General features: G+C 46.9%; 1 protein-coding gene across 1 annotated transcript in view; it reads left to right on the top strand.

Annotated features, from left to right (window-relative positions):
- Positions 1-616: 616 nt before the first annotated feature.
- AMN1 (antagonist of mitotic exit network 1 homolog) overlaps positions 617-11,775 on the top strand; it is an 81,942-nt gene continuing 70,783 nt past the window's right edge. The window contains exon 1 of the mRNA XM_008073303.1: positions 617-813. Within this exon, the coding sequence (XP_008071494.1) occupies positions 776-813 (38 nt within the window). The 5' untranslated portion in view covers positions 617-775. The remainder of the gene's footprint in view (positions 814-11,775) is intronic.

The raw sequence follows: 11,775 nt of genomic DNA, 5'->3' as shown, positions 1-11,775 counted from the left end.
AGGCTGAGGTGAGTGGATTGCCTGAGCCCGCGGGTTCGAGACCCGCCTGGGCAAATTGGCGAGACCTCATCTCTACAATAAATCAAAAAATCAGCCGCGCGTGGTAGCGCATGCCTGTAGTTCCGGCTACTCGGAAGGCTGAGGCGGAAGGATCGCCGGAGCCCAGCAGGTCGAGGCTGCGGTGGCCGGGAGCGGCCACTGCACTCCAGTCTGGACGACCGAGCGAGACTCCAACTCAAAAAAACCCCCCGAAAAACAAAACCTGTTTAGGAAACTCTCGGGTCCTCTAAAACGCTTCGATGTCAATGACATTTGATGTCCACGGAGTCCGTATCCAGGGAGGTCTTCCGTGAGGCGCAGCATCCAACGCATTCCTTCACTAAAAGCCCCGACCTCTCAGCACTCCCTTGGCTGCAGGAGGGTTCTAGACTCACCATGACGCAACAGAGCCGCGGGCAGCGCTGGAACTCCCGAGAAACCGCCCCGAGCCCACGCCGTGGGGCGGAAGAACTACAACTCCCGTCGTGCTTCACTTGCACTTAGGGCTCCTGTATGTTTTATCACTCCCAGCCTCTTCGACGCAGTTCTCAGTAGCTCCGCCCCAAGGCGGGCTCTCTTCTTTCCTTCTGTAGTCTAGAGCCCCGCCCCGGTCACCGGGACAATCTGTGTGACGTCACAAAAACCGACGCGCGGCGCGGGCGGCACTTGGCGGACGGTCCCTGGCTCGGAGGTGGCGGCCCTGCGACGGCGGAAGAGGCTGCCAAGGGCTGCCGCGATGCCTCGCCCCCGGCGGGTCAGTCAGCTCCTGGATCTGTGAGTCCTCCCGGTCCCGCCTCGCGTCGCGCCTCCCCGGCACCTCCTCCTAGCTGCCAGGCCCTGCGCCGCTCGAGCTCCCCGCCCCTTTCGGCCCTGCCGACCTCCGAAGAGGCCCTGCGTGTGCTTCTGCCCTCGGGTTCCTCGTTCGCGTGTCCTCGCCGAGGACCGCGGTGCCTAGTGGGCCGCCGGGCGGGCCTGCCCCGGGCCCTCCGCCTCGGGCCTCCGCCCCGGGCCCTCCGCCCCGGGCCTCCGCCCCGGGCCTCCCCGATGCGTCGCCGGCCCCTCAGGCAGCCTCGACAGCCCAGCGCCCGGTCGCGTCCGGCCGCGCGGCCTGTCTCCGACGGGAGTTAAAAGCCGTTTGACAGAACAAAACGAAACGCTAGAGGAGCCCCTGGGGTCAAGTGATCCTCCCGCCTCGGCCTCCCAAAGGGCTGGGGTTGCAGATATGAGCCACCATGCGTGCACGGTTATTGTTGTTATTGAGTATTTTACTCCAGAGATTGCCTGGAAATTGCAGCTACAGGGGCGATTGCACCTTTCCTGGTGATTTCAGACCATTAATATTGTCATGTAGATCGTTAGACAGCTTAAGGATAAGACCAGTCTCCGTAATCTACTTCTAAAACAGTGGGATTTAACATTTTGCATTGTGTCTCATGAACTCCTGGCCTCAGTCCACGGTCATTTTTCATGAAAGAGGAATCAGTTGGTTCTGCCCTGTGTAAACTCAGTCTTGCGTAGTCCTGATAAACAGATCTTACTTTAGTTCTCGGTATAAATCTTACATCTGATCTAAAATGGCATTTTATTTCCATCAGTAAAGGTAACGGTTAAGAGTGCAAGCTAGGAAGACCGAGTAGCTGGGTTTTACTCATACATCTAACATTTACCAGTTCTGCAGTCTTGAGCAGATAGCATAACCCCTCTGAGTTTGTCTTCTCCCCTGTAAAGGGAAGACAACAGTAACATTGTGAAGATTAAAAGCCAGTCCATGGAAAGCTCATAGAACAGTGCCTGGCACATGGTTCAATATTCATTTGTGATAGTTATTCATATTATTTCCTGCCTACTGGAAAATAGTATCACAAAGAATATGTCACCTAAGCCCTGGCCTTCCTTCTAAGGCTCAGCTTCATTCCTATCCCTTAATTACTGTCCCTTTCCTAAAGTCTTCCTGAGGATTCCATACAAATGGTCCTCTGAACTCCGTGGTCAGAACCAAGTGTTTCCTTCTGTGTCCACAGTTTCTTATTTTTGGAGTTGCTCAGTATTCAATTAAGCATGTGTTTTAAGAGCACACATGACACATGAAGTCCTAGGCTGAAGATTGTGTGAAACCATTAGCACCAAGGAGGTGCTGTCTTGAGGAACTAGTACAAGACAAGTATATAAATAACTATAATATAGTAGGATTGCACCGTAAAAGATAGACTAACAGCACTGTGAAACTTCTGATGAAGTAAAGAACATACAGGACTAGAAAAGGCTTTGCAAAGGAGGTTTATATCTAAAGGCTGGCTGCATGTGACAGTTGCAGACTGGAGGAAATGCTTCCAAGAGGAAGGGCAATAACAAGAATAAAGGCTTGGCAGGCAGGAAGGTTAGAGATACGTGAGAAGGCCAGAAGGTGGTGTTTCACTTTGAATGGAGGATGCCGAATTCATAGCGGAGTAGTGACATAGAAAGCGAATTAATTAGGCTTAGGGACCAGAATGAAGTAAGAGCATTTAATTTTGCAGCAGTAGGGAGCTATCAAAGGTTTTAGAACTGTACTGGGAGCAGAGAGAGATTTGAATTAGGGAGAAGTTGGGAATAGAGAGACACTTAGAAAATTGTTACTGAATCTCAAAAAGAGGAGAGCCCAAACTAGGAGACATATAAAGATGTTCTTTGCATCTGGGGTGGGAGAGTTGTCATGGAATATGATGCAGCTGTTAGGAGAGTAAAGGGGAGTTAGATACAGATTATATGGATGGAAGTTTAAAATAGTGTTTATTTGAAAAAGGAGAAACAATCACATAAGTTAAGACACATTCTCCTATAAATAAAAAATTTGTACTTTGTGGTAACACAAGCCTGTAGTCCCAGTTACTCGGAAGGCTGAAGTGGGAGGATCACTTGAGCCCAGTAGGTTGAGGCTGTAGTGAACCGTGATTGCACCACTGCACTCCAGCCTGGGTGATAGAGTGACCCCTTGTCTCAACAGCAACAACAAAAAAACCCCAAAATTCTTCAAAACTAGGCAGTAAGGCAAAAGGAGGACCACATGGTCTTCACTGTCATACTAGTGTGATTTCCCCATGCAAAGTTCCATTTGCCTTTAGAATCGTATTTTGTACCCTTTGGGGACAAGGAATGGTCTGAGATTGGCAGTTGGTCAGCAAGCTATTTCTGGTTTGTAACAAAGAAGCTTGAACCAGACTAACAATCAACTCTGTCACTAAGCACACTATTTAATTCCATTGATGTGATTTTCTCCATGAAGGATACAGTGCCTGGTTCATGTATTTGCATAAACTCCATATCTCCTCAGTGACCAGCACTTTGAAGAGTACTGCCTCCCTTAGAGACTCCTTTGGATCTGGGACATGATGAATAGTTTTGAATAGAGAAACCAAGGAAGGAGAACAATCAGGAATCAGGAATTACTCTCAAGTGTTTAGCTTTATTCACTAGGAGAATGGTGATTAAACAATTTGGAGGAGGAGGAAGGGGAAGAAGAATCAGAACATCCAGTAGAAATACCAAGTAGGCAGTTAGAATACAATTTTGAATCTGAAAGAGAGATCAGGGATTGAGATTAAGATTAGAGGTAGTCTTTATAGATTATAGATGACGCCATGGTTAAGTTTAAGGGAGAAGACAGAGAAAAAGAAAGCCAAGGAGAAAGTTTTATGCAACACTTAGAAGCAGGCCATTTTGCCGAAAATCATTTCTTTGTTGGATCAATTCAGCATATAATGGATTGGCCAAAAACTAAAATTGTTTCTTTTAACTGTAAAATTTAGAGCATTAATATTAGCTGGAACTGGGTGTGGTGACTCATGCCTGTAATCCCAGCACTTTGGGAGGCGAAGGCAAGAAGATTGCCTGAGCCCAGGGATTTGAGACCAGCCTTGGCGAAATCTTGTCTCTACAATAAATCAAAAAATTATCCGGACGTGTGGCACACGCCTGTGGTTCCAGCTACTTGGAGGCGGAAGGATCACCTGAGCCCAGCAGGTCGAGGCTGCGGTGGCCGCGAGTGTGCCACTGCACTCCAGCCTTGGCGACAGAGTGAGACTCCTACTCATAATATATATTCACTGAATATCCATCCACCCACAGTTCTTTTAACAGCTTGTGAAGATTTTAAATTTTTGCTGACTGCTTTTTACTTTGTCTTGAGGAATGAAACTACCTATGTCAACTACTGGGCCTGAGAATGAGACTACTTATGTCAATATAACTTTTTGCTCTAGGAAATTGTTGTAAATCAGTTTATCTAAATAAGCAGCTATCAGGACAAACATTTTGATTGTTAGAGCAAACAATGTGTTTATTTGGAAAGATTACTCATCAAGGCTCGCTTCAAGACCCTGTGTCCACCAGTCTTAAACTATCATGTCACAGACTTTGCCCAATCCTAACCCATTCCCCATCTCGAGGGTTAAAACCCCCTCTTAACCTACTGGGTTTACATCCCAGACCCCTACGTTTACTCTCGCCTAACTTTCCACTATTGAAACCCTACAAAACCCTATCCAGGTGGTCTCCCCTGCTGTGTAAATTTGGCCAGTATCTTTGTGGCCATTTAATAGTCCTCATAGCAGCATTTTAAGAACTATTTGATTTGTTTCTGTCTCAACTCCCTGCTGCTGCAGGTAGAGGGAACTGGAGCAGAGAAAAGAAACTCATTTACTTTGGGAAACACATGGCACAGCCTGCACTGCTAAGTCAGAGAAGAACATGTAAAGAGTCAAGATAGGTCAAGGCTGCGGTGGCCTGGAGCATGCCACTGCACTCCAGTCTGGGTGGCAGAGTGAGACTCCAACGCAAAAAAACAAAAAAGGGTCAAGATAAAAAAGACTGGAAGGAGAGGGCTGAGGGGCAGGGGTGGGAAAAGGCAGTATTGTGGGGGAAAGGTAACATACTGAAATATAGCTGAAATCTGCATAAAGCAAAATATAGTAGTCTCTACTCATTTGTGGTTTCTGGTACCTGCAGTCAAGTGCATTACAAAAATATTAAATGGAAAATTCCAGAAATAAGCAATTCATAAATGTTCGGTTGTGCACCATTGTGAGTAGCATGATGAAATCTCATGTTGTCCTGCTCCATCCGCCGGGACATGAATTCTGCCATTGTTTAGCATGCCCATTAGTCACTTGCTCAGTGATCAGAGCAACTGTCACAGAGTCACAGTGCTTGTGTTCAAGTGACCCTTTTATTAATAATAGCCCCGAAGAGTAAGATGCTGGCATACTGCTATACTCATCCTATTAGCTGTTGTTAATCTCTTACTGTGCCTAATTTATAAATTAAACCTTATCATACGTAAATATGTATAGGGAAAAGTGTAATGTATATAGGACTTGGTACTGTCCATGGTTTCAGGTATCCACTGGGAATCTTGGAATGTATTTCCGTGGATGAGGTGGGGACTGCTGTGTAAGAGGAGTCACTTCAAGTGTATTAGTTTTCCCCCTACTTACAGAGGTCAAGTGCCAGAGGAACAAGGACAGTTTCACAAAGAGACTTATATTTTTCACCTTGACTGGCATGGGCTACTGTGGGGGGCCTTGGTCAGTAGTGTCCTTAACCAAATAGTATTAATAGTTGTCTCCATTATTAGGAAAGAAGTTGGTAAACCTTCTGTAAAGGGCCAGATTAATAATGCTTTTAGATTTGTGGGCTACACATCCTCTGTCAGTTTCTTCACTCTGTCATTATAGAGCAAAAAGTAGCCATAGACAATACATAAATACATGGGCATGGCAGTATTCCAACAAAACTTGATTTATAAAAACCAGCAGCTGGCCAGACTCAGCCCACAGATAGTTCGCTGACCCCTGATCTAGGTTTAGTCCTACAAGAGAATCCATGTGATTGAACCCGAATTAATTTTGAATTCCCTAAGCTCTTTTTTGCCAGACTGCCACCCAGAGGGTACACCAATTAGACTGGCTTGGAGTTGCTACTAGAGGAAACATAGGTGCATCATGGCCAGGAATTTTCAGAGTGAAATCTCAGGTTTCAGAATAAGTCTAAATAGTCCTCTCCCCTTTTATCCTGATCATTATCTAGTTGGTGACTGGAGTGAACAAACTACCTTACTGAGATGTGTGGATCAGGAGAGTGTGAAGGAAGTAGAAATCTCTTTTCAATGTTTTTTTTTTCTTTCTTTTTTTTTTTTTTTTTTTTTGAGTTGGAGTCTCACTCTGTTGCCTAGGCTGGAGTGCAGTGGCACATTAATGGCCCCTGCAGCCTCGACCTGCTGGGCTCAGGCAATCCTTCCGCCTCAGTCTTCCAAGTAGCTGGAACTACAGGAGTGCGCCACCATGTCTGACTAATTTTTAAAATTTATATGTTGTAGAGGCAAGGTCTCGCCAAGTTGCCCAGGCTGGTCTTGAACCCCTGGGCTCATGTCTGCTTCCCAAAGTGCTAGGATTACAGGCTTGAGATACTGCGCCAGGTCTGTTTGTTTGTTTGTTTGTTTGAGTTGGGTCTCACTTTTTCGCCCAGACTGGACTGCAGTGGCACGCTCTTGGCCACGGCAGACTCGACCTGCTGGGCTCCAACGATCCTTCTGCCTCAGCCTTCCAAGTAACTGGAACCACAGATGCGCGCTACCATTTAGGCGCACTAATTTTTGATTTATTATAGAGATGAGGTCTCGCCAAGTTGCCCAGATGGGTCTCAAACCCACGGGCTCATGCAATCCATTCGCCTCGGCCTCCCAAAGTGCTGGGATTACAGGCTGAGCCACCCACCGTGCCTGGCCTTTTTGTTGTTGTTGTTGTTGAGTTGGAGTCTCACTCCGTCACCCAGACTGGAGTGCAGTGGCCGCTTCTGGCCACCGCAGCCTCGACCTGCTGGGCTCTGGCGATCCTTCTGCCTCAGCCTTCAAGTAGCTGGAACTACAGGCGTGTGCTACCATACCTGGCTAGTTTTTGATTTATTGTAGAGATGAGGTTTCACCAAGTTGCCCAGGCGGGTCTTGAACCCGTGGGCTCAGGCAGTTCACTCACCTCAGCCTCCCAAAGCACTGGGATTAGAGGCTGAGCCACCAAGCCTGACTCTTTTTTTTTTTTAAGACCATTTTACCTCTCGTCAGAGCCAGCACCCTGAGGAAGTTAAAGGAATGTGAAATGTCCATTGAATACCTTGGCTATTGGCCCATTTTAACAGTAAAAGGCATATCTTTGCAGTAAAAGGCATACCATTCTCAAACTGCAAATGGGCTGAAAACCCAAAAACACAACACATTTTATGTATGGCCAGTGTGCCTGGAGTTGGTTGATCAGACTGGAAAAACTCAAAGGCATTATGAAAGTCCCGAGGGCTAAAGGTGGAGGATAGCAGGTGTTAGCCTGAGAGAGTCAATTGGTCAGGAGCAAGAGGCACCAGGACCCCGTGCAGTGTGGCCTGTTTCACTACAACAGACTAACTTTTGAAGGGGAACAAGACCAGCATGGACAGTAGCATCAGACACTGGGAATCTTTACTTTGGCTGTGTCCAGGCCATGGAGGTGAGTGTGTTGCTGTGTACAGTATGATGATAGATCCTGGAGGCAATGGCAGCAGTCTTGATTAGCAGCATGTATTCCAGTCTATTCCATTAGAGAATGAGCTATTATCATATACTTCTGTCTAGCTGTCAGCTGCGATTTGTTTCCACAGTTTATTCCTAAAAAGGAATGTCTATAATCTGCCAATTTTTAAAAAAATTATTTATTTATTTATTTTTTTGAGTTGGAGTCTCACTCTGTTGCCCAGACTGGAGTGCAGTGGCCGCTCCCGGCCACCGCAGCCTCGACCTGCTGGGCTCCGGCGATCCTTCCGCCTCCCCTTCCAAGTAGCTGGAACTACAGGCGCGTGCTACCACACCCGGCTGATTTTTTGATTTATTGTAGAGGTGAGGTCTCGCTGCCCAGGCGGGTCTCGAACCCGTGGGCTCAGGCAATCCACTCACCTCAGCCTCCCAAAGGCGCGGGATTACAGGCTGAGCCACCGAGCCTGGCTTAATCTGCCAATTTATGTTCTTCCATGTGGCAGCCCAGGTGACTAAGCCATTGGTAATAATTCAAAAGTCAGTAAAAATCTAATATGCTTTGACCTTGGGAGTACTGACTGTTGTCTAAGGCAGATTTTGGCAATCTTTGTCTATAAAGGTCCAAATAGTTAATATTTTTGGCTTTGCGGGCCTTATGGTCTTTCTAACAATTATTCAGTTCTGCCATTATAGTGTTAAAGTGGCCATAGGCAACACATAAATGAATAGGCATGACTGTGTTCCAAGAAAACTTTATTTATAAATGCAGATGACAGGCCAGATTTTGACCACAGGCCATAGTTTTTAGACCTCTGGTTTAAGGGCCTCTGGCTTTCAGTTTTCAATTTTCACAGCTTTTAGTTCACCTATTGCCCTCACCAGCCCTGGTTACAGTCTGCCTTCCCTAGTTGTCACACAGGCTGGACAGCTACTGACACTCGGTGAACATCACCAGCTTTCAACTGAGCTGATGCACCAGTGAACTGACCCAGACATTCAAGGGAACCTCTGGGAATCAAGGGGCCCCCTGAGCCAATGGCTTTGCTTCAGGTGATGGGAGTGGTAGATAAAACATCCCCCAAAACTGTCACTTTTTCACATAAAATCAAGATCCCACGAGCACCTGGCCTACTGCAGTCTTAAAACATACCATCTCCACATTTCCTGACGGACCCTTCCCTAGTTAGTTATCGGGTCCTAGTTGATCCATTCCCAAATGAAGATATCCAACCATACAGGTTACAAATCCTCATGCTCAGCAGGAGCTTATTATCAAGGTAATTACCTTTAAAAAAAAGTGTATGTAGTAGCTGTTAGGTAGAAATGTATTAGAAAAGAGCTGGCCAGGCTCAGTGACTCAGTCTGTAATCCCGCGCTTCGGGAGGCTGAGGTGAATGGATTGCCTGAGCCTGAGGGTTCAAGACCCGCCTGGGCAACTTGGCAAGACCTCATCTCTACAATAAATCAAAAAAATTAGCCGGGCGTGGTAGCCCACCCCTGTAGTTCCAGCTACTTGGAAGGCTGAGTGGAAGGATCGCCGGAGCCCAGCAGGTTGAGGCTGTGGTAGCTGGGAGCGTGCTACTGTACTCCAGTCTGGGCGACAGAGTGAGACTCTAACTCAAAAAAATTAAAAAATAAATAGGGTGTTCAGGAAAGTCTTTCCAACTGTTAAGGTTAACATTTAAGCAGAAATTGCAGAAAATAAGTGCTGATCATGGTGGCTCACACTCAGAATCCCAGCACTTTGGGTTGCTGAGGCAGGAAGATCACCTGAGCCCAGGAGGTCGAGGCTGCAGTGAGCCATGATCATGCCAACTACACTCCAGCCTGGGTGACAGAGTGAGACCCCTAACTCAAAAAAAACTATATGTAGTAGCTGTTAGGCAGAAATGTTGTACTAGAAAAGAGCTGGCCGGGCTCGGTGGCTCAGCCTGTAGTCCCAGCACTTTGGGAGGTCGAGGCAAGTGGATTGCTCGAGCCAGCAGGTTCGAGACCCGCCCGGGCAATTTGGCGAGGCCTAATCTCTACAATAAAATAAAAAATTAGTCGGCCGTGGTAGCGCACGCCTGTAGTTCTGGCTACTTGGAAGACTGAGGCAGAAGGTTTGCTGGAGCCCAGTAGGTTCCCACTGGGGTGGCCATAAGTGTGCCACTGCACTCCAGTCTGGGTGACAGAAACTCCAACTCAAAAAAAAAAAGAGTTTGTATGAATACTGTGGCATTTATTAAGTCTGCAAATCCTGATTTCCCCTGGAATTCAAGTTTCTCCTAGACTCCACAGGAAAGGACAGGGAGGTAGGCTTTAGGATGAGTTACATTTTTGTTCCTTATCACCTCTCTACACATGGCAGTCCTGAAATAAGAAAATCTGTGCTGACACTTATGAACCAGGAAAGTATGACCATGTAACATAGCAATACCAATTATATCTTCAGCAGGGAAAGCCACAACAATAGTACATTGGTAAGCCCCAAGGGCTCTACCCACAATGTCCTTTTAGCTTCTCTTCCTCACTGAGTACTTTATCTGAATCCCACCAGTTGAAGTTGGATGCCTTTTTCTCTTAAGGGATCAGAGACCTAGGAATTAAATGTGTGCCCAAGTTATGCATTTCAACAACAGCCAGCAGAAGACTGCGGTTCCCTTGCTGGGAGTATGGGGCACGCAGAGTGGTAGAGAGCCTAGCTCACCGGAATGGTGGGTGATGAGGGTGCTTTTATCTCCCTTGCCTCCCCTCCTCTATTGATACTACTCCAGTATTTATACGTAAGCACAGGCACCGTTTCCTTCCCTGGGTACCTCCCAGTGAGCGAGCATCCAGGCCCAGAGGTCCCTTTCTGCCCCAATAGACAACACTGTTTAACCCCACAGTCCTTGGTAACGTTGGCCACCCCTGTGTCCAGCACCCTGTCATCCCCACCAGTTGTGTCAGACTGGCAGGAGCCAGGCAGACAAGCAGATGACTTTGTACTATTAGGCAAGGCTTCACATTCACTTTTGTTCTGAGGCGCTCCTCATCTGCAGCTCGATCAACTTTTACTGTTTTGGGTCTATGAAATAGCAAGGTCCTATTACTAATACTGTTTTTTCAGCATTAAGAGTTGAGAAACCGAAGTCATATTGCCTCTTATCTAGAGCCACAGGACTTGTAACCACATTCCTTCCTCCTCCCACATGGAGAAGAATGAGCAATACCCAAAACACCATTCAGGTGGCTTATTTCAGCTCTACTTCTGATCACTCAGTCTGTGAACTGATGGACAGTGGAGGGCCCTTATTTTTTCATCCTGGGTGAAAGCATGTGCCACCAGATCTCAGGGAGTCTTCTCATATTCCCAAATCTGGACTATAGGACCCTTGACCTTCCTCTTCCATAAAGCCATGTTTCTGTTACCATCTAATTCTCATTGTCAAGCTGTAAAATCTGGGATTTGATTTTATATTACTTATGTGCCAGTAGGTTAGCCTGTTACTTTGTTTCATGGATTCTGATAGCACGTGCCTGTAGTTCCAGCTAGTTGGAAGGTGAGGTGGAAGGATCGCCAGAGCCCAGCAGGTCAAGGCTGCGGTGGCCGGAAGCATGCCACTGCACTCCAGTCTGGGCGACAGAGTGAGACTCAAACTCAAAAAAAAACCAAAAACCAAAAAACATTTGGCTGATGTGTAAGATGTGAAACAAAAAACAGCAGACAAACTAAAAAGCATCAAAATTGATAATTCAAAAACTGTTTTGAGCAGTGGGAAAAGTATCTTGATAGGTGTAATACATTAAACAGAGTATTTTGAAGGTGACTGAAGTTTAAACATGTTAGAATATACACTGTTTTTTTTTTTTTTTGAGTTGGAGTCTCACTCTGTCGCCCAGACTGGAGTGCAGTGGCCACTCCTGGCCACCGCAGCCTTGACCTCCGGCGATCCTTCCGCCTCATTCTACCAAGTAGCCGGAATTACAGGCATGTGCTACCACGCCCGGCTGATTTTTTGATTTATTGTAGAGATGAGGTCTATCAAATTGCCCGGGTGGGTCTCGAACCCACAGCCTCAGCCAATCCACTCACCTCAGCCTCCCAAAGGCATGGGATTACAGTTTGAGCCACCAAGCCCAGCACAATTTTTTTTTTTTTTTTGAGTTGGAGTCTCACTCTGTCTCCCAGACTGGAGTGCAATGGCTGCTCCCGGTCACTGCACCCTCTACCTGCTGGGCTC

The sequence above is a fragment of the Carlito syrichta genome, unplaced genomic scaffold (genome assembly GCF_000164805.1).
Source record: "Carlito syrichta isolate Samal-C Ts95f unplaced genomic scaffold, Tarsius_syrichta-2.0.1 Scaffold315817, whole genome shotgun sequence".
NCBI lineage: Eukaryota > Metazoa > Chordata > Mammalia > Primates > Tarsiidae > Carlito > Carlito syrichta.
Note: the sequence above shows the minus strand (reverse complement) of the source record. Positions and strands in the feature narration are given on the sequence as shown.